We start from the raw sequence: 19,052 nt of genomic DNA, 5'->3' as shown, positions 1-19,052 counted from the left end.
GGGGCCTATGACGGAATCAAAAAAACAAAAAAGGTAAGAAATTGCTTGGCACTACGATGGACGTTCTGAGATTAGCCGATGGCAGTCAATGTGTTAACTGACAGAGTTTTTCAGAAAAATGTCAAGCCACTGCCAGCGAATCCGAGAGATTTTTACTAACCTTTCAAAAAATCGTGGAATATTTTCCTTGATCGCCATCCTCACGGTGATCACCTCATTACACGCAACGGGGGTCTCGTAGTATAGGGGGAAAAAATGTGCCCGGTCGCGGTTAGCCGTTGCATAGTTGTGACCAGTTGAATGTGGCTTGTTTTTGTCAAAAAACAACCGAAACAGAGAAAAAGCTATTTTTTTCCACAAAAGATTTTTTTTAATGACGTCATTTCCGGGTCTATCCTTTCCTGACAGGCGAGGCATCATTCATAGGTAGGCGAACAGCGCTATCTGGTGGAAAACACACCAGACACAAAAAGATTTTAGCTGTTCATAAACGATTTACTTACTGTATGTTCAATATGAGCGGGTGGTACAAATGCATGGACCACGGGTCCATTTGGTTCCATATGTACCCTCGCGGATTTAAATTAAATTTGGTAATGTAACATTACCTAGCGGCTCGCTCGGAGCGGGGAGATCGTTCTCACAGACAGACAACCAGAACATACCAACAGCTACCACGATAGAGAAACATTTAGCGCTGGATCACGTGGTTCTAGGCTAGAACCACCGGAGTTGCAATAATGTTAAACTTCTAGCCAGATATGTTGGCTAAATGCTTACGGGCAGGTGGTGCAAATACATAGACCACGGGTCCATTTGGTTCCCCAAGACAATCCCTCATAATATGGGGTTGTGGTATAAAAAGGTTTGAGAACCCCTGCAGTAAGCGATTTTCTTTAGTTAAAATACGTGTTGAATAGCTCTATACACAGGGGTGCACATAACTTTTTAGGTCTGGTACGCAGAAGAGCACCTGGACATGTGACTTGGTGCGCATGGCGCCCGTCCCGTTTTGTCAACGGGGGGGGGGGGGGGGGTCAGCCCGGACAGTTTTGTCAACGGGGGGGGGGCAGGTTCAGCACGGTGCCCACCGGGCAGGTTCAGCACGGTGCCCACCGGACAGTTTTGTCAACGGGGGGGGGGGGGGGGCTAGAAAAAAAGGACGCTCTGCTTCTTAATTCCGCCGATTTTCGTCGTTTTTTTTTTTCTCACGCTGTTACATAAAGCCCCCAAGGTTGGTGCCCTGTGCTGCTGCGCTGATTTTATCCGCCAGATTGGGACGTTCACGGCATATTTTGCACCATTACGGTGCGTTCATCATCGGTGACGAGTGCCTCTAACAGCCGCTGCTGGCTGCGTGCACGCTGCGAGGCAATGCGAGGCGATGCGAGGCGACGCGAGTCATATCTCTACCCCTGTGCCTAATGGCTGTACATGGGGCCGACGGGTGCTTTAGAGTGATTGTGTGAGTGTGGCTTCAGGAAGTAAATTCCTAGCCTCGATCTCCAGGCTTTTATTTTTTAGTTTTGCTAAAAAATAAAAGCTTGGAAATTCCTGTCCCAGCTGTTGGTGCGCAAAAGCGCCTCGCGTCGCCTGATGTGGTGCGCATTTTTTATTTTGGGTGCGCATGCGCACCTGCGCACCAGTTATGTGCACCCCTGTCTATACAGCTCTATATATATATAGTAATCATTGCTAAGGGTTCTCCCTGCCTCTCCAGCTCTTTAGTAAACAAAATGCATTTTCATGTTTGGATAGCAATCAGGGATACCGATGTTTAAAATAACAATTTAGCCAATAGGAACGTATGTTGCTGTAATATCAGCGGTTCTCAAACCTTTTCATGTCAAGGACCACCCAAAATGATGTATGTATTTGCCCCCCCCCCCCACCCCATCTCAAAATATTTTGTTCCAGGGACCCCCAGAAGCAATGATTTCAGTTAAAAATGTATATATCTATTCAAAGACTTGCACCCATTTTCACCATTTCTGTAAAGAAAAAAATAGCAGATCTACAAGCTCATAGTGCGGCACTCGGTGCCGCACTATGAGCTTGTATATCTGCTATTTTTTGAATAGCCCAAATAAATCTTAAAATGACACAGACGCCTTCCCGGATTGAATGGGTTAAAGGTATGCTAGTACCCCGATGACTTAACACATCCGCTGCCAGGGACGCAGATCTGCGTCCTAATAGATCCAACCGTGGGCTGCCAGAGTAATTAGGACGCAGATCTGCGTCCTAATGTTTAATTTAGTTAATAGACGATCACGCTGTCTTATTTACATTCCGAGATCATTTTCGCTTCCGAGTCACTTCCGCTTCACCCGGAAGCAATTTCAGCGATTTCCGTTTCCCGGTTTCCGGTTTTAGCTTGGAAAATGCGCTAATGTGGCTAAAATACTTTTTTTCACACGGTATAAAATACAAACTGATAGCTCCACATCTATTTTCTTTGGTCCGGGTGACGATCAGGCATCATCGTCGTATATCACATCGTTTTTAGCCCGATCAGAGATCGTCTCTGACGTCACATCCGGTTCATGTTGTTTTGACTGTTTGATCCTGGAGGGGGGGGGGGGTCAGCGAGTCATCGAGCGTGTCATTTTGCTGCTCTCTTGTGGTCGATTCTCGTAGGTGTTTAAAACCATGGCCTGAGAAACTTAAATGCATTTAATTAACAAAATAACAACAACAAATAAACACGCAAATCGTTGGCAGTCAATGCAGTAAATTATGAATAAACTCTGGCAATGTGTTAAGTGAAACCTGTTGGTTGATGGAGGCAGCGTGAAGGTCCTGGTTATGTGTCCGTCATGCCACAGTGGACTCACAGCACTGGACTAAAACACAAAACACATTCTAAAGCTAAACTCTGTAAGGTTTTTATGTCCCGACGTCTCCCTCTCCCGATGGAGAACTACAATAACTACAGTACCACCACCGAACTACAATGAAGATGGCGGCGACCAGTATGCGCGCGCAGGCCGGCACCAAATGAACCCCACCGCTCATAAGGTGCAATGTAAAAGTGGTCACAGCCTCACGTGTAAAAATGCATCCCATCAAACTTTCAGATGCTGTTTTTCTTGGAGGTCACCGTTGTGACCTCCAAGCTCACAATGGTCGCATCCGCGACGCGGTTGTGAGCTTGCATGTCAGCTGTTCTCGGCGCGCAGTACCGCTGCAAGGTGAAGTATATATGTTTATACATGTTTAACTCAAATCTTTGCTTCTGGGGGTTCTTGGAACAAAATAATTTGAGATGGGGGTGTTGGCGGCCAAATACATATCATTTTGGGGGTCCTTGACATGAAAAGGTTGGAGCGCCACTGATACACAGTAGCAACCAAACAACAAAAATGATGTGTATTTGGCCACGGACCCCCACCAAAATATGTTGTTCCAGAGACCCCCTAGAAACAAAGATTTGAGTTAAAAATGTTGTTTCCAAAAAATATAGCCTATGTATTCAAAGATTTGCACACATTTTCAAGATTTTTCAAAAATAGCTCACCGCGCTATGAGCTTATAGATCTGCTATTTTTGAATAGCCAAAGTATAAAATATGACTAAAATCTAAAATGACACAGATGCGCTCCCGGGTTGAATGGTTTAAGGACGTCAAGCATGTAGAACAGTTACAGTATATTATACATACTCCAGCATACAAAATAACGTTTTATTCACTCACACACAAAAAAATAAACTTGTGGATTGCAGCTTTAACAAGGAACGTTTTGGAGAGGTTGAAGTGAGCCTTAGCCTCCGGTTAGGGGTGGCCTTCATGCAGGACATAAAGGAGTGACTTAAACAGTGGATGTTGGCACAACAAGACCATCTCCAGCAGATTCCTTGACTTAATTAAGGCACAAAGGGCCAGTCCAAATGTTTTACTTGGAGTGTTTGCAGTGCTGCCTGAAAACCCTCTGCTTTAAAAAAAAAACTGCCATGTGGTATTGACAGTTTGGTCTTCTAGAATCTAGATGGGTTGTGAAAATAGCCGATCTACAAGCTCACTCATCCTGAGCTTAGCTAGGTGTGTCGTATGACAAAGTTAATATATATATATATATATATATATATAGCTTTTAAGTAGCAAGCTTGACAGCACAGGAATCTGTTCAAAAAGCAATAGGCCTAGGCAGCTATCAGTCATTCAACAGCTGTACCATAGGTATGGAAGAACTATTTAGTAGTATATTTGTGCTCTTCCTTAACTCATTCAGTGCCTGACTTATTTCTGGCAGTTTGGCTCTGAGTGCCAGAGACAGAAATACATTGTAAAAAAAAAAAGTGCTTAGGAAGCGAGATACAGCCTTTTTCAGAAAATTTTACTTTGATAAGATCACAGGTACGGGGACGGGCGGTACTGAACTAATCGCGGGCGGGTATCATTTTATTGTGAAAATCAGAGAGCACTGTTTCCGCCCAAACAACGTCACTTGTGTAACTTAACACAGCACAACTGCATGGAGCACGCTGGTCAGTTATCTTAACTCACTAAAACACCTGTACATCCTGTTAAACCTTCAAATTAAAACCATCTGACGACGTAAACAATGACACATGTGTGCTGCGTAGATGCGCGTTCGCGCGCGTGGCTTAAGCTCGCTCCTCCGTCTTCACTTGATTTCTGTACGAACCTGACCACTGAATGTAACGCTGTTGTTGAGGGCTGCTATCTTTTTCAACTCACTTTTCAATAGGATTTACATTTTACTCTGCATGTAATCACGGGTAAACGGGCGGACAACGGGTCGTTTATTTGACGGGCGGGGCGGGTCTGGTTCGTATTTTGAAATAATCCCGGTGGTGGTATAGTGGTTAATGCCGACTGAGACGGGTGTGTGTGTGTGGAGCGCGTGGCACATCAGTCTATGCCAGTGGTTCTCAACCAGTGGTCCGGGGACCACCAGTCCCCGGACCACTATGCATCACTTAATCTACAAGAAGTCTACACAATTAGAGAATGTAGAAGAATTGTCATTTTGATCAACGTTTTGCCTGTTATCTCTCCTATGGCATTGGTTCTCAAAGTGGGGTCCGGGGACCCCCAGGGGTACTTGAGGGGGTTCCAGGGGGTCCCCAGCTAAATGATGGACAGGGACCAAATGGACCCTTATGTGTCTGTAACTCTGAGAGTGTACAAATGTACATTTGTACACTCTCAGAGTTACATTAACATTGATTTTACGATATGAATTGGGGTCCCAGAGACATACATGCCATTAAATGGGGGTCTGTAGCCTAAAGCATGTCCAACTGGGGGTCCTTGAAATTAAAATGGTTGAAATCACTGCTAGAGAGACGTAAAAATCTTCTTGTATGGGGGTCCCTGGCTTATCTTTTCAAATGGGCGTCCGCGGTCTAATAAGTGTCTATTTGGGGGTCCTTGGCACGAAAACGTTTGAGAACCACTGACTTAATCTACAAGAAGTCAACACAATTAGAGAAAGTAGAAGAATTGTCATTTTGATCAACGTTTTGCCTGTTATCTCTCCTATGGTACCAACATCAACAGCATGGATGGAACTGTGGACAACATCTTATCCAACGACGACAAAATATTCAAAGTCTTGGGTTCTGAGAGGCTAACGGTGGTTCCTGTGGCTCAAATGCAGAATAAATAACTAGAAAATGTGCTCCTCGGAGCACAGGTCTCCGCCAGTACTGTTCCTGATTAATCCTGTCTTACCTCACTTCAAAAGATATAAATGATCTTTTGAAGTGACACACCTATTTTAGGGCCTCTATTTCATCATGCGTCTCGCTAGCCAATCAAAGCACACCCTTTCAACATATTGTCACGTGTCACGTGAAGCTTGACCAATGTTAGCTTGGTGGACACACGGAAGGACGAGAACGAAAACATAGTCTCCTGGCGGAGACAATAATGGACCTCGATATGAAAAGGGTTGAAAACCACTTGGTTCTATGCAGATCCTCTGTGTGGAATGGCCTCACTGAGGGGAAAGGAAGGTGGGGAGGGGATGGAGGAGTTGGTTGAAAAGGGGGAGGATTTATGTGTCTTCCATCCCACCTGTTTACATGGGGGGGACGGGGGGACGGGGGACGGTGTTTACATAAAAGCTCCACAGTCCAGCTGAGGCATGTCTTGTGTATATAGATCAGAACACTTTTGTCAGCCAGTATCAGAGTCATAACGGAGGACCTTGTTCTAGAGCCAGACTGATATATCAGCCATTGTTTTTTGTTTGACCTTTTTTATCGGCATGTATGCGGCTGGTGTGTCCTGTTTTGTTTCATGTTTTTTTTTAACCCATTTAGACCTGGAACGCATCTGTGTCACTTTTTGATTTGAGCTAAAAAAAACATTATTTTACACTTTGGGCTATTCAAAAATAGCAGATCTACAAGCTTGTAGCGTGGCACAGAGTGCCGCGCTACGAGCTTGTAGATCTGCTATTTTTGAAAAATCCTGGAAATGTGTGCAAATCTTTGAATATATTGTTTTAAAGTGAACATTTTTTACTCAAATCTTTGCTTCTGGGGGTCCCTGGAACTAAACATTTTGAGATGGGGTCGGCGGCCAAATATAATCATTTTGGGGGTCCTTGACATGAAAAGGTTTGAGCACCACTGTATATAGAAACATGCAGGGTATTTTTTCAGAATACTGTTGGGATTCAGAAGACATTTGTAGCTTCAGGTCTCAATGGGTTAAACCTGGCCTCCCAGTTTTGTGCATGTCACTTTATAGCTCAAACAAATCTTCCTAAAGGTTTTTAAAAATGTTCAAAAAACTAGCAGACCTACAAGCTCAAAACATGTCGCATTGCGGACACTTGATGCTTGTAGATCTGGCTAGTGTAGGATTTTCTATTTTTGAAAACCTTTTGAATCAAATTTTGGCAAAATATCAGTCAAAACATCGGTAACCGCTTGTGTTTTTTTGGGGGGTTTGTTGTTTTTACCTGTTCGCCTAGGAGCTCCCAAAGAAACGTGGAAAAAAGCGCTCAGGAGGAGCTTGGTGAAGAGAGTAACCCCCCCCCGCCCCACACACACACCCCCACCCTTACCCAGCCCAATCCTCCCTCCTCCTCTCCCTCTTCTCTGCCCCCCCCCCCCCCCCTCCCCTCGCCCTCCTCCTAATGCGAGTCAGTCTTCCCCGGCTCCTCTGTCACTGTGGGGCTTTGTTATGAGCTGAGGAGGAAGAATCATATTCTTCTGGCTCCTGTGTTGCACAGCGGCCACCGGTACGTACAGGCAGAGAGACCAGAGCTCAGCTGGAGCAGCAGCGCAGATAGACGTAGGAGTGAGAGAAATGGTGCGCCGGCTTACGAGGCGGCCCGCTGTTTGTTGTTGCCCGGGCGTCTGGTAGCATTTTTAAAAAAAGTCTTTCTGTTGGTTGCACGGTGAGTTCAATTTTATTTTATTCCCCCCCCCCCCCCCCCCCGTTTCCATTCTCTCTACTCTCTTTGCTTTTACCCTCGTATGCAGCAGAGCCAACATGGTCTTCTCTGTGAATGATGATGGAATAGATTACGTTGCCCCCCCATTCTCCCCCCTCCCCTTTGTTCAAATTGTTGCTTTTTGCAGAACTGTTATGTACCTTGTAGTGTGTCTGTCAAATCTTGGGATTACTTTTGGGTCGTCAACATGGTTTGTGGTTCTCGTTTTCATGCGACTTATGTTCGGTTGTTCTGTGTACGCGGAAAGGATCAAGTACTTTTCAACCAGGCAATCCCTTGTTTTGAGCCTGTCGTTATAGGTCAAATCTTTGTGTTTTTTTAATTGTCAAAATAGCCCCGAAATATCTACGAGCTCACAACGCGTCGCGATGCTTGCGGATCGGTTTAATTTTGCTACACCGTACCATCGGCTTAAGCTCCCTGTCAGTTCTGAGCTTGATAGACAGCCTTACCTGTGAGGGTGTTTTGCAAAGTGCCTTAACGCACGCTGTCAGTAGCTGTAAGCACAGTACAGGTGTGCACTTCACGCAAAAAAAACCTACCGCTACAGTCCGCCCGGTCGTGAGTGTTGTTGTCGGCATATTCTCTTCAAAAGCTTCGGACTAGTTCACCGTGAAAAAAGGTGAACAGCGGGGTCAATCCCCCCAAACGGCTCGCTGTGCTGCTCCTCTCCGACGTGGCATCTTCTTTTATTTTTATTTTTATGGAACCATACATCAAGTTCCTCCTCAGCTCTCCCCACCCGTAACAAATCGGCGTGCAAAATGTGAAACCGAAGGAGGAGGGAGTCATTCAAAGCGGTTGGTGGTGGTGGTGGTGGTGCGCCTCCTCGGATCGGGTGCGTGGGGAGAGGGGGAACCTCTGCTGCTACCGTCCCTTCTGCTTTCAAACAGCGTCGGACCCCCTCCCCCCACAGCCCCAGATACGCACTAGAGGGCAGACACTGGAAAACCCCTACCCCCCCACTCCACCCCCCCTCGTAGCCCCAGCCGCCACCACCTCATTGCACAGGGGTCACCGGGGTCAGGAGGAAATGAAATCCCATATGCCTCCCTAATTTGCCAGGGGGGGGACTTTTTGTATGGTGATGCCTTCGTACCCACTCCCTTTCATTCATAAAGACCGTGCTCTCTCCGTGTGGGTCTCCTATATGAAAGGCAACAATGGAAAAGAGAAGCCCACCAAGGCTAGCCGTTTTTTCGTCAGACAGGGGTTGGGGGAAATGAATACCGGCCGCCCCCCCGGACTAATGTGGATGATTATTTCAAATGTATGTAGCTAGGGACAGTTTGTCTCGTTTTTATTTACACCAGGAGCCCATCTTATGGGGGACTTCTTTTTGGCAATCCCCACTTGGTTTATAGTGCAGTTTCACTAAGTTGAATTAACCCATTAAGACCTGAGGCGATTCTTAAAAATGTTTTCTAAATCCTAAGGAAAAGGAAAAAATCCCAAAAAATGTTTTTTTCAAGATTTTTCAAAAATAGCAGATCTACAAGCTCATAGCGCGGCACTCGATGCCGCGCTATGAGCTTGTATATCTGCTATTTTTGAATAGCCAAAGAAATCTAAAGTGACACAGATGCGTTCCAGGGTTAAAGCATATTTAAAAGCCTTGAATTGAAATATTTATTTAGAAAATATATTTACAACCCTGTAATTCATGCTGATTGTCAATGTTTAGTTTAAAAGCTACACAAAAGTGTTTCTGTACACTTTTGTAAATGGAAGCATATTATAGCCTATATCGGTTGCCATAACCTTAATAAAATGAACCTTAAATACAATGCATTCACAGGCTATGCTGTTCAAACCCTAACCTTCACCTTCCCACGACCCCACTTGGGGTTCCGTCACATCATTTGAGAACCTCTGGATCCATCCACCCACACTGTTGGCTGGCTGTGTAACCATCCCTCCCTGAGAGCCGCCGTTCTATTTTCTGAATCTGAATTCAAGAAAAGAAAATTGGTTTCCTCCCTACACTAGCCAGACGATATTAACCCATTAAGGCCTGCGGTTCCGATTCTACAAAATGTCTTCTAAATCCTGACAGTTTAAAAAAAAAAAAAGTATGTTGCTACTGTATGTCAGTGGTTTGCAAACTTTTTTAATGTCAAGTCCCCCAAAATGTATATGTATTTGGCCGCGGACCACATCTCAAAATATTGTGTTCCAGGGACCCCCAGAAGCAAAGATTTGAGTTACAAATGTTCCCTTTAAAAATACATATATTCAAAGATTTGCACACATTTGCACGAATTTTCAAAAATAGCAGATCTACAAGCTAGTAGTAGTGCCGCTATATTGAATAGCCAAAGTGTAAAATAATGCTTTTTAGCTTAAATCTAAAAATGACACAGATGTGTCCCAGGTCTTAATGGGCTAAAAAAAAGCTTAATCTTAGATGTAATGGACCATAAGTCAGTTTGCAAAGAAGGAATTGCAGCAATCTACCATAGTGCCATGTTTAATACATAGCAAAATCCTCTCAGAGAGACATTTGTAAACTCAGAGAGTTTACAAATGGGTTCCAATTGTACTCTGTCTGAGTTAAATGTCTTTGTGTATAACACAAGGGGAAACGGAGAGATAGATGATTTTTGTGAGTAATCTCCCCTTTCACGTTGGTCCAATCAAAATGACAGATCTAGATACTGAATATTTCATCGTGTTCATTAAAAGTAAATCTAGCACATTGCAGGACTCCCATCCCGTCTGTTTTCTATGCTGTGTCTTTTTTTTTGAGACGCATGGATTCAAGTTCGCAGTCACCACGACTGATTTCAGTCATTTGGATTTCAAAGTGGGTCCTTAGGGGGGGTACCAGGGGGTCCCCAGCAAAAGTAGTTAATATACAGTAGCGACACAATCATTTTAACCATTTTAACTATTATTTTATACTATAGCTATTCACTAATAGCAGATATACAAGCTCATAGCACGGCACAGAGTGCCGCGTTATGAGCTTGTAGATCTGCTATTTTTTCAAAAATCTTGAACGTAAGTGAAGGTTTTTGAATACTTAATTTTTTAGCGAACATTTTCAACACAAATCTTTGCTTCTGGGGGTCCCTGGCACAACATGTTTTGAGATGGGGGTCCGTGACCAAATACATATCAATTTGGGGGTCCTTGACATGCAAAAGGTTTGAGAACCACTGTCATAGAAGCCAGCTTCTTCTCTTCTATTGAAGCATCTTGTGCAGCGAAAATAGCAGATTGGCTATTTTCCAGGGGCGTAACGATACATTTTAACATCGATACGATACGCATCACGATACATGGTTGACGATACGATATGTGGTTGACGATACGATTCATGATTTAAAATCGATACAGTAACTATCTAGCAACAAAAAAAAAACTGTTTGGATTTTAGTTTTTTAAGGGAAACATTTATTTCTATGGATATAAAAAAGTAAACACAGTGATTCTCTGGCAAATACATGGACATTGTAATATTTGAACACGTATAAACAAACCTGCGCCTTGACATGAACACAGATTACACACATTTACCGATAGACCAAGTGTAGCGATATGGAATGGAAAAGTAGGCCCAAGTAAACCCCTCTTTCTTTCTTTTCTCTTCTTAAAACTGCTAAATACAACGCGCAAGTACTTAGTATCGATACAATCGATTTTTGGCATTGGAAAACAATACGATACAAAGTCAAACTATACGATATGTTGCTGTTTGCATATTGATGCAGTTGAATCGTTGAAATTACGATTCAACTTCACAGTTACTGTATCGTTACACCCTTACTATTTTCGGTTATTCCATGAAATCTTAATGGTCTTGGATATTTCATATGAAAGCAAAGGTTAAAGCCTCAATGTGTGATTTATTCACCTGGTTGGCAGTATGTATTACTAAAACATCATCTTACATAGTGTGTTAATGTGTGTGTGTTTATAAAATGGCTCTAGTGTGGGGGGGGCTCCTTTCAACACTGTTTTACAAATCGCACATTAGGACCTGGTCATACAAACTTTTTCAGTCATGAGATTTTATTTTGCTTTAACCCATTAAGATTTGAGTTACAAATGCCTGCTTAAAAAAAATATATATATATATATATATTCAAAGATTTGCACAAATTTTCAAGATGTTTCAAAAATAGCAGATCTACAAGCTCATAGCTTTGTATATCGGCCATTTCTGAATAGCCAAAGACATCTAAAAATGACACGGGATGCGTTCCCGGATTGAATGGGGTTAATCCATGGAGACGTCATATGAGGCAGTGTTCGGTTCTACTCACCCAGGAGGACCCAGGTCTCCCTGAAAAAAGCCATACAATACAAATAACAAGCATATAAACAAAAGGTCTGGGCCGCCCCCTCGCTCCACCTCCAACTACTAGTGCTCTCTGGGTAAGACCTCTATTCCCCCCAGAGTCTGTCGGTGCATGGTGGTAAAAGGCCAGCTCTTAATCCTGGTCCAAAGCCCCCTCTTTTCTGCGCTTTGTCCCCTTGGCCTGGGGGACACTTTAGCTGGATAGATGCTTATCTGCTGCTCATGACTAGAATAGCCTGTACGGCCCTGCAGAGAGAGTACAAAGGACGCTGGTTTGAATCTCACGGTGCACGCCATCGCTGGCTGCTCGCACAGACCTAATTTGTCCGTCTTTTTGGTCGTTTCTTTTTTTTTTGTGGGGGGGGGGGGGGGGGGGGGGTGGCCGTCTGCAGTCATGGTGAAGTCCATTGTTTTATAGAGAGAGTAGTAATACGTGAAAATATAGAAAATGTAGTCCCCACACTGGACCATGCTCGCATTGATTAGAACATTGGTTCTCAAAGTGGGTCCGGGGACCCCCAGGGGTCCTTGTTGTGGGGGGGGGAGGTACCAGGGGTTCCCCAGAAAAATGTGTTAATAAAGCGTCACAATAATTTTAACCCCTTTATCTATATTTTATACTTTGGCTATTCAAAAATAGCAGATCTACAAGCTCATAGCACGGCACTCAGTGCCGTGCTATGAGCTTGTATATCTGCTATTTTTGAAAAATCTTGAAAATGTGTGCAAATCTTATTTTTTTCTAAAACTTTTAACACAAATCTTTGCTTACAACATGTTTTCAGGTGGGGGTCCGCGGCCACATGTCAATTCGGGGGTCCTTGACATGAAAAAGTTTGAGAACCACTGTAATGTTGCACTTTTTGGACAAAATATGGGTCAAAACATCCGTAATCGGTGGATCTAGGACTCCCAAAAAAAACAGGCACCGGTCGGGGCTGTGGTGCCAATTAACAGACTTAAACAAAAGTGGTGTTTATATTGGGTGTAATTGGGGTCCATAATAATAATCTGTGCTGTCTCTCTCTCTCCCCCTCCCTCCCTCCCTCTCCCTCTTGTTGTTATTCCAGTCACGCTGCCAAAGAACCTGCAGGTGGTCTCGGCGTCCTCGTCGCCGGCGGCCTCCAAGCCCAGCCGGCGCTCCATGCAGTCCCCCTACCGGCTGCCCAACCCGCTGCCCCCGCTCCCCGTCAGGAAGGGGGTGAGGGGCCGCCGGCCCAAGAGCGAGACCATCGCCCTGCTCAAAGCCGTGGCCGAGGCGGCGGCCGCTGCCCAGAACAACAGCAACAACAACGGCGGCACGGGCACCACCACCAGCGCCGCCGTCAGTGCCGGCACCACGGGCACCACCACCGCACCTGAAAACACACAGCAGCTCACACCACGGCCCTACAAGAAGAGAGGCCCCAAGCCGGGGAGCAAGGTATAAACCATCACACTCCGGAGTGTGTGTGTGTGTGTGTGTGTTATTCCTGAAGAAACTGCACTTTTTCAGCGTTATTTAGGGCCTTTTTTAATGAAAAAAAACGTATGTTACTATGTCAGTGGTTCTCAAACTTTTCCATGTCAAGGACCCCCAAAATATGTTGTTCCAGGGACCCCCCCAGAAGCAAATATTTGAGTTACAAATGTTCGATTGAAAAAATATATATTCAAAGATTTGCACAAATGATTACGATTTCTCAAAAATAGCAGATCTACAAGCTCATAGCGCGTCACTCGTGTCGCGCTATGAGCTTGTATATCTGCTATTTTTGAAGAGCCAAAGTGTAAAATAATGCTTTTTATAGCTCAAATCTAAAAATGACACAGATGCGTTCCAGGTCTTAATGGGTTAAAATCGTCACTGTTAATTTAACTCTCAGTGTTATCCGTAAGTCTCCCCTGTTGGTCCCATGACCTTTTTACGTTGAGAACCAGTGATTTAGATATTTGAGCACGGGATGAATATTGTATTTCCTACGTTTTGTTTTCCTTTTTTAGTGATCATCATCAATGTGTGTTTTGTGCTTTTTTTCCCAGAGAAAACCCAAGGTTCCCCAGAACACTGCACAGCTTCCCAGCATCCAGGTGCCACAGGAGAGCCCTGCCAACCACAACGCCGTGGTCTCCACGGGTAAAAAGATCACCTTTAATTTCAGCCCTTCTTTTTCTACCATTTCCATGGAATAAAGTTCTCAGTCGCCAAGACTGATTTCAGTCATTTGGATTAAAGGGAAGCCAGCATGTCTTCTATGGAAGCATATTGCGCAGCGAAAATAGCCGATCTACAAGCTCGCAGACGCATTGAGAGCTTGTAGATCGGCTATTTTCGGTTATTTTAAGATTAGAGCATTTGAAGTGGTCAAACTAGCAATATGTTCAGAAGTGTCTTCCATCATATCTTAATCGTCTCGGATATTTCATATAAAAGCAAAGGTTAAAGCCTGAATCTGTGATTTCTTCACATGAAAGATGAGCTTGTAGATCTACTATTTTCAAAAGATTTTTTTATACTGTACATTTGAAAACTTGAAATGAAATGCATAATGAGTACTTTTACTTTTGGTACTTTAATTACATTTTGAGGCCTATACTTTTGTCCTTTTACTCGTAACAGAGTATTTCTATATTGCAGTATTGATACTTTTACTTAATTAAAAAAATGTGAGTACTTTTTCCACCACTGTGCCTTATCAAGCATGTTGTTTACGTGTGTGTGTGTGTGTGTGTGTGTGTGTGTGTGTGTGCGTGTGCGTGCGCAGTGTGTGTGTACGTGAACAAGCACGGGAACTGCGGCCCCCACCTGGACAGGAAGCAGATGCAGCGTCTCCCGGACCACTTTGGACCGGGCCCGGCCAACGGGGTCCTGCAGCAGGTGGTCCAGTCCTGTATAGACTGTGCATACCAGCCCAAGGTGCTGCTCAGCGCTCTGCAGACACACTCTGGAGGAGGGGAGGTGGTCCGAGGTAACGGCTAGGACTGAAACCATCTAAAACCAGGCAATGTAACCAGGGGCGTCACGGCCATTCACTGTGCGTACGACGCGACACCCTCACTCTCACAGATCCATGATTTCATACCCCCCACTTTTTGAAAAAAAAAAATATATATATATATTTTTTTGATAATAAATCGGTAAAATAAGGCTAAAATAAGAATTAAATAACCTAACCCTAAAACCGAAATAAAGTAACCAAAACTAACAAAATCCGCCCAAAAAAACGCACAATTTTGAAAATACAGAATTTGTTTACATTTGACAGTTACAAATGTTTTTCACGCTTTTTCAAAAATAGCAGATCTGCAAGCTCATAGCGCGGCACTCGGTGCCGCGCTATGAGCTTGTAGATCTGCTATTTTTGAATAGCCAAAGTGTAAAGTAAGGGGTATAGTCCACCAAAAGTCCATCCCCCCCACCTTCTGAGAGCCTGTGACGTCCCTGAATGTAACGATGGATCGTAAATCGATTCAAACTCGTGACGAAATTTGAACAGGTGGAAAACTTTAGTTAAACTTGCAACTTGAGTGACTCATTACTTTACCTGGGTTACATCTTCTGTTAGTTGTACTTGAATGTTGACATCAGTGTTGATTTCGTCGACTAAAACTATGACAAAAGAAATTTCGGCAACTGCCTTTTTTCACTGACGAAAAAAAAAAATAGAAAGCTATGATGACTATAACTAAGACTAAATATATTGACAATTTCGCCAACAAACGCAAACTAGACTAAAATGTTAGTGAGGGACTAGTGGAGAAGAGATCCAGTAGAACTAAAAGACAAGTCATTTTATGTTTGGTTACGCTCGGGTGTTGCGCTCTGAAAATAGCAGATATACAAGCTCACAACGCGTCGCAGCGCGACGCGTTGTGAGCTTGTATATCTGCTATTTTCAGCAGGCAACGCAGTGTAAAATCAGCCATTACGTCGCCATCAAGGCACCGCCAAAATACATTTTAGTCGGTAGATTTAGTCGACTAAAACTAGACAAAAACGAAAATATCTCAGATGACTAAAATATGACTTAAATGGAATTTCATTCAAAAGACTATGACTAAAACTAAATCAAAATTTGCACTCAAAATCAGCACTGCCATGGGGGACAGTGTTTTTGATGTGAAACGCTAGGTTGTCTCGCGGCCAAACGGGATATAGTATATGTTTGGGGACTGTTGTCAGCAGACAGACTCATCAGTGTGTTGGTGTGGTCCCCCACAGTGAGAACGGACGGCGGGGTCCGCGTGCTGAAGCTGCCCTCTGCGTCCAGCGCGGGCTTCGTGCTGCGCTTCCTGGAGACGGTGTGTCGTCACCTGCAGTGTGACAACCTGTTCAGCAGCCAGCCCTTCAGCCAGTACAGGACCATGTCAGGTAAGAAGAGAACTACTGTTCAGCCACTATACACCCTATGACAGGGACCATAGGCCCCTCCCTCCGCTATGCGTCAGGGTTTAATAATCACCCTATCACGATGCGTCGCTATGCAACGCATTGTGAGCTTGTAGATCTGCTATATTCAAAAGACTTTTATACATTTTACACAATTGGAAAACTTGTGAAATGGGACATTGTGCATAACGAGTACTTTCTACTTTTGGTACTTTAAGTACATTTTGATACCAATACTTTTGTACCTTTACTCAAGTCAATTTTGAATTCCAGACTTCTACTTGTAACAGAGGGCTGCATTGATACTTTTACTTAAGTATAGAAATGGAGTACTTTTTCCACCACTGATTGCTATATTGTTGTGTGGCTTATCATTCATTCATTCATTCATTCATTCATAGCATCATATTGCAGTCAGGTGGAAACCTCATATGATTTTTGGATTCAAATTCAAAAGGGCATTAAAAGTATAGAGATGCAAGGTTTCTGCTCGGCAGCAACGATATTCTTGCTATTGTGGTTTTCTTGTGCAGATTTCTATGTTGTAGTCGGGTAAAGGGGGGGGGGGGTCCAGTCGGGTAAAGGGGGGGGGGGGTCCAGTCGGGTAAATGGGGTCCTTGGATTCATAAATCAGGGAAAAGGGGGCACTGAAGACAAACAAAGACTGAAAACTATTGCCCTACATCAGTGTTTCTCAACCTGTGGGTCGGAACCCCCAGGGGGGTCCTCACATGATTTTTGGGAGGGTCCCCAGATGACAGTAAAGTGACAATTTAAGGACTTTTAAGACCTTTATAATACCTTAAAAAAATGGAAATTAAATGAAAAAAGACCATTACTGCATCAAAAGTAATCATCAAATTATACTATAAAAACTGGCCAAATTGTCAAATAATATAAGAACAAGGCAAACATTGTGAAAATAGCAGATCTACAAGCTCGCAACGCCTCGCAAGGTGTTGTGAGCTTGTAGATCAGCTATTTTCACAATGTTTATCTGTGGAAGCGAGTCAAACTAAATGTAATGCCTCAATTCCTACAATTCCAAGTGCTTGTCAGGGGGGGGGGGGGGGTCCCCAGTTCAAATATGATTATTTTGGGGGGGTCATGGCCTGAAAATGTTGAGAACCACTGCTCTACATGATGCTCACTGTGTGAGCTGTGTGTTGTGTGTGTGTGTTCTAGTGAAAGAAGAGGCGATGGAAAGCCCCTCTCTGGGTCGGGGTAGTAAGAGGGGTCCTCCGGGGGTCTCGCCACCGTACGCAGCACCCTTGTCTCCTAAACATTTACGAACCGACGCCCACCCCTCAGAAGGTACAACTCACAGCTTCACTCAACTAACACGTCAAGTCTGAATGGAACTCTGAACGTATAGGAATGGACCTGTAACGGCCTGTAACTATCTATAATTATCCCTTTTAGAACAGGAACGCATCTGTGTCATTTTTAGATGTCTTTGGCTATTCAAAAATATCAGATATACAAGCTCCGAGTGCCGCGCTATGAGCTTGTATATCTGCTATTTTTTTTAAATCATGAAAATTTGTCCAAATCTTTGAATATATATATATTTTTTAAGCAAACATTTGTAACTCAAATTTGCTTCTGGGGGATTCTACAAATGTCTTCTAAATCCTAACAGTTTTTTATAAGAAAACGTATGTTGCTCTAATCAGTGGTTCTCAAAACTTTTTCATGTCAAGGACCCCCAAAATTTGAAATAAAAAATGTTTGCTTTAAAAAATATATATATTCAAAGATTTGCACACATTTTCACGTTTTTTCGAAAATAGCAGATCTACAAGCTGAGTGCCGCGCTATGAGCTTGTAGATCTGCTATTTTTGAATAGCCAAAGAAATCTAAAATGACACAGATGCGTTCCCGGTTTTAAAGGGCTAACCACGATACATTTTATATTGCATTTTGCAGAATTACATGGCTGTTGTTAGCGCCTTGAACTATAATGTAAGTCAAAGTTGATGTACTTCTGAGATATTTACATTCAAAGGGATTGTATATAATAATAATAAACTCTATTTATATAGCACCTTTCATGACATGAATGCAGCTCAAAGTGCTTTACAGAGCAAAAAGCAGTAATAAAAAAAGAAATAAAGCAGAAGTGCTTTATAGAAAAGCAGTAATACTTGAACAATAACGCAAAAAGAAAGAGCAAAAGCAAAAACAACATTAAACCCATTTGAAATAATGGCAGTAAAATAATGGCAAAATACATAACCATCTGAAAGGGTTTAAATTTAGAAACGACCATTAAATATTGTACTTTTCCATTATGATATGGCTTAGTTAGCCCCTGCCTTCACTTACACTTGTGTTTACACAGCTATGCATGGCCAGAAAGGCCAAAGGGAACAACGGCCACCTGGACAAGAACAGGTTTAATTTCCTTAAGAAACTATACAAGCATCATCAGTTTTAAGTTAATTTCTCGCGTTCACATTGATAGAATTTTTTCCACCTAGGTTTTATTATGTTTATTTAATGATGCTGCTCAGTTCATTTGATATAATTCAATAGCACACTTTAGTCAAACAGAGTTCACTGGAACATTTGGCAGGTCGACTCCTTTTCAAACTGCAGTGCAATTTGTCGCTGTCGGGCAGAAATCTCATATCGCCATATTTAAACTTTTTTTTTTTCTTCACAAATGAATGCCCTTGTAGCAAAAAATAGCAGATCTACAAGCTCACAACGAGCGCAACGCGTTGTGAGTTTTTTAAAATATATTTCTTTAACCCATTGAGACCTGAAGCCGATTCTACATGTCTCCTAATTCTCAACAGTTTTCTGAAAAACCTATGTTTCTATATAAGTGGTTCTCAATCTTTTTCATGTCAAGGACCCCCAAAATTATATGTATTTGACCCCCATCAAAATATATTGTTCCAGTAACCCCCCAGAAGCAACGATTTGAGT

The 19,052-nt window shown here is 43.2% G+C and overlaps 1 protein-coding gene across 2 annotated transcripts in view; it reads left to right on the top strand.

The window, feature by feature from the left end:
• The window catches only part of LOC311052532 (sex comb on midleg-like protein 2), a 48,588-nt gene that overhangs the window by 22,281 nt on the left and 7,255 nt on the right, over positions 1-19,052 (top strand). For both annotated transcript variants that reach the window (XM_084067528.1, XM_084067527.1), the window contains exons 8-12: positions 12,816-13,168; positions 13,768-13,861; positions 14,490-14,693; positions 15,947-16,096; positions 17,300-17,428. In XM_084067528.1, coding sequence (XP_083923654.1) covers positions 12,816-13,168; positions 13,768-13,861; positions 14,490-14,693; positions 15,947-16,096; positions 17,300-17,428 — 930 coding nt within the window. The remainder of the gene's footprint in view (positions 1-12,815; positions 13,169-13,767; positions 13,862-14,489; positions 14,694-15,946; positions 16,097-17,299; positions 17,429-19,052) is intronic.

The sequence above is a fragment of the Gymnoscopelus microlampas genome (assembly GCF_963454915.1).
Source record: "Gymnoscopelus microlampas genome assembly, chromosome: 9".
In the NCBI taxonomy this organism is placed as follows: Eukaryota; Metazoa; Chordata; class Actinopteri; order Myctophiformes; family Myctophidae; genus Gymnoscopelus; species Gymnoscopelus microlampas.
Note: the sequence above shows the minus strand (reverse complement) of the source record. Positions and strands in the feature narration are given on the sequence as shown.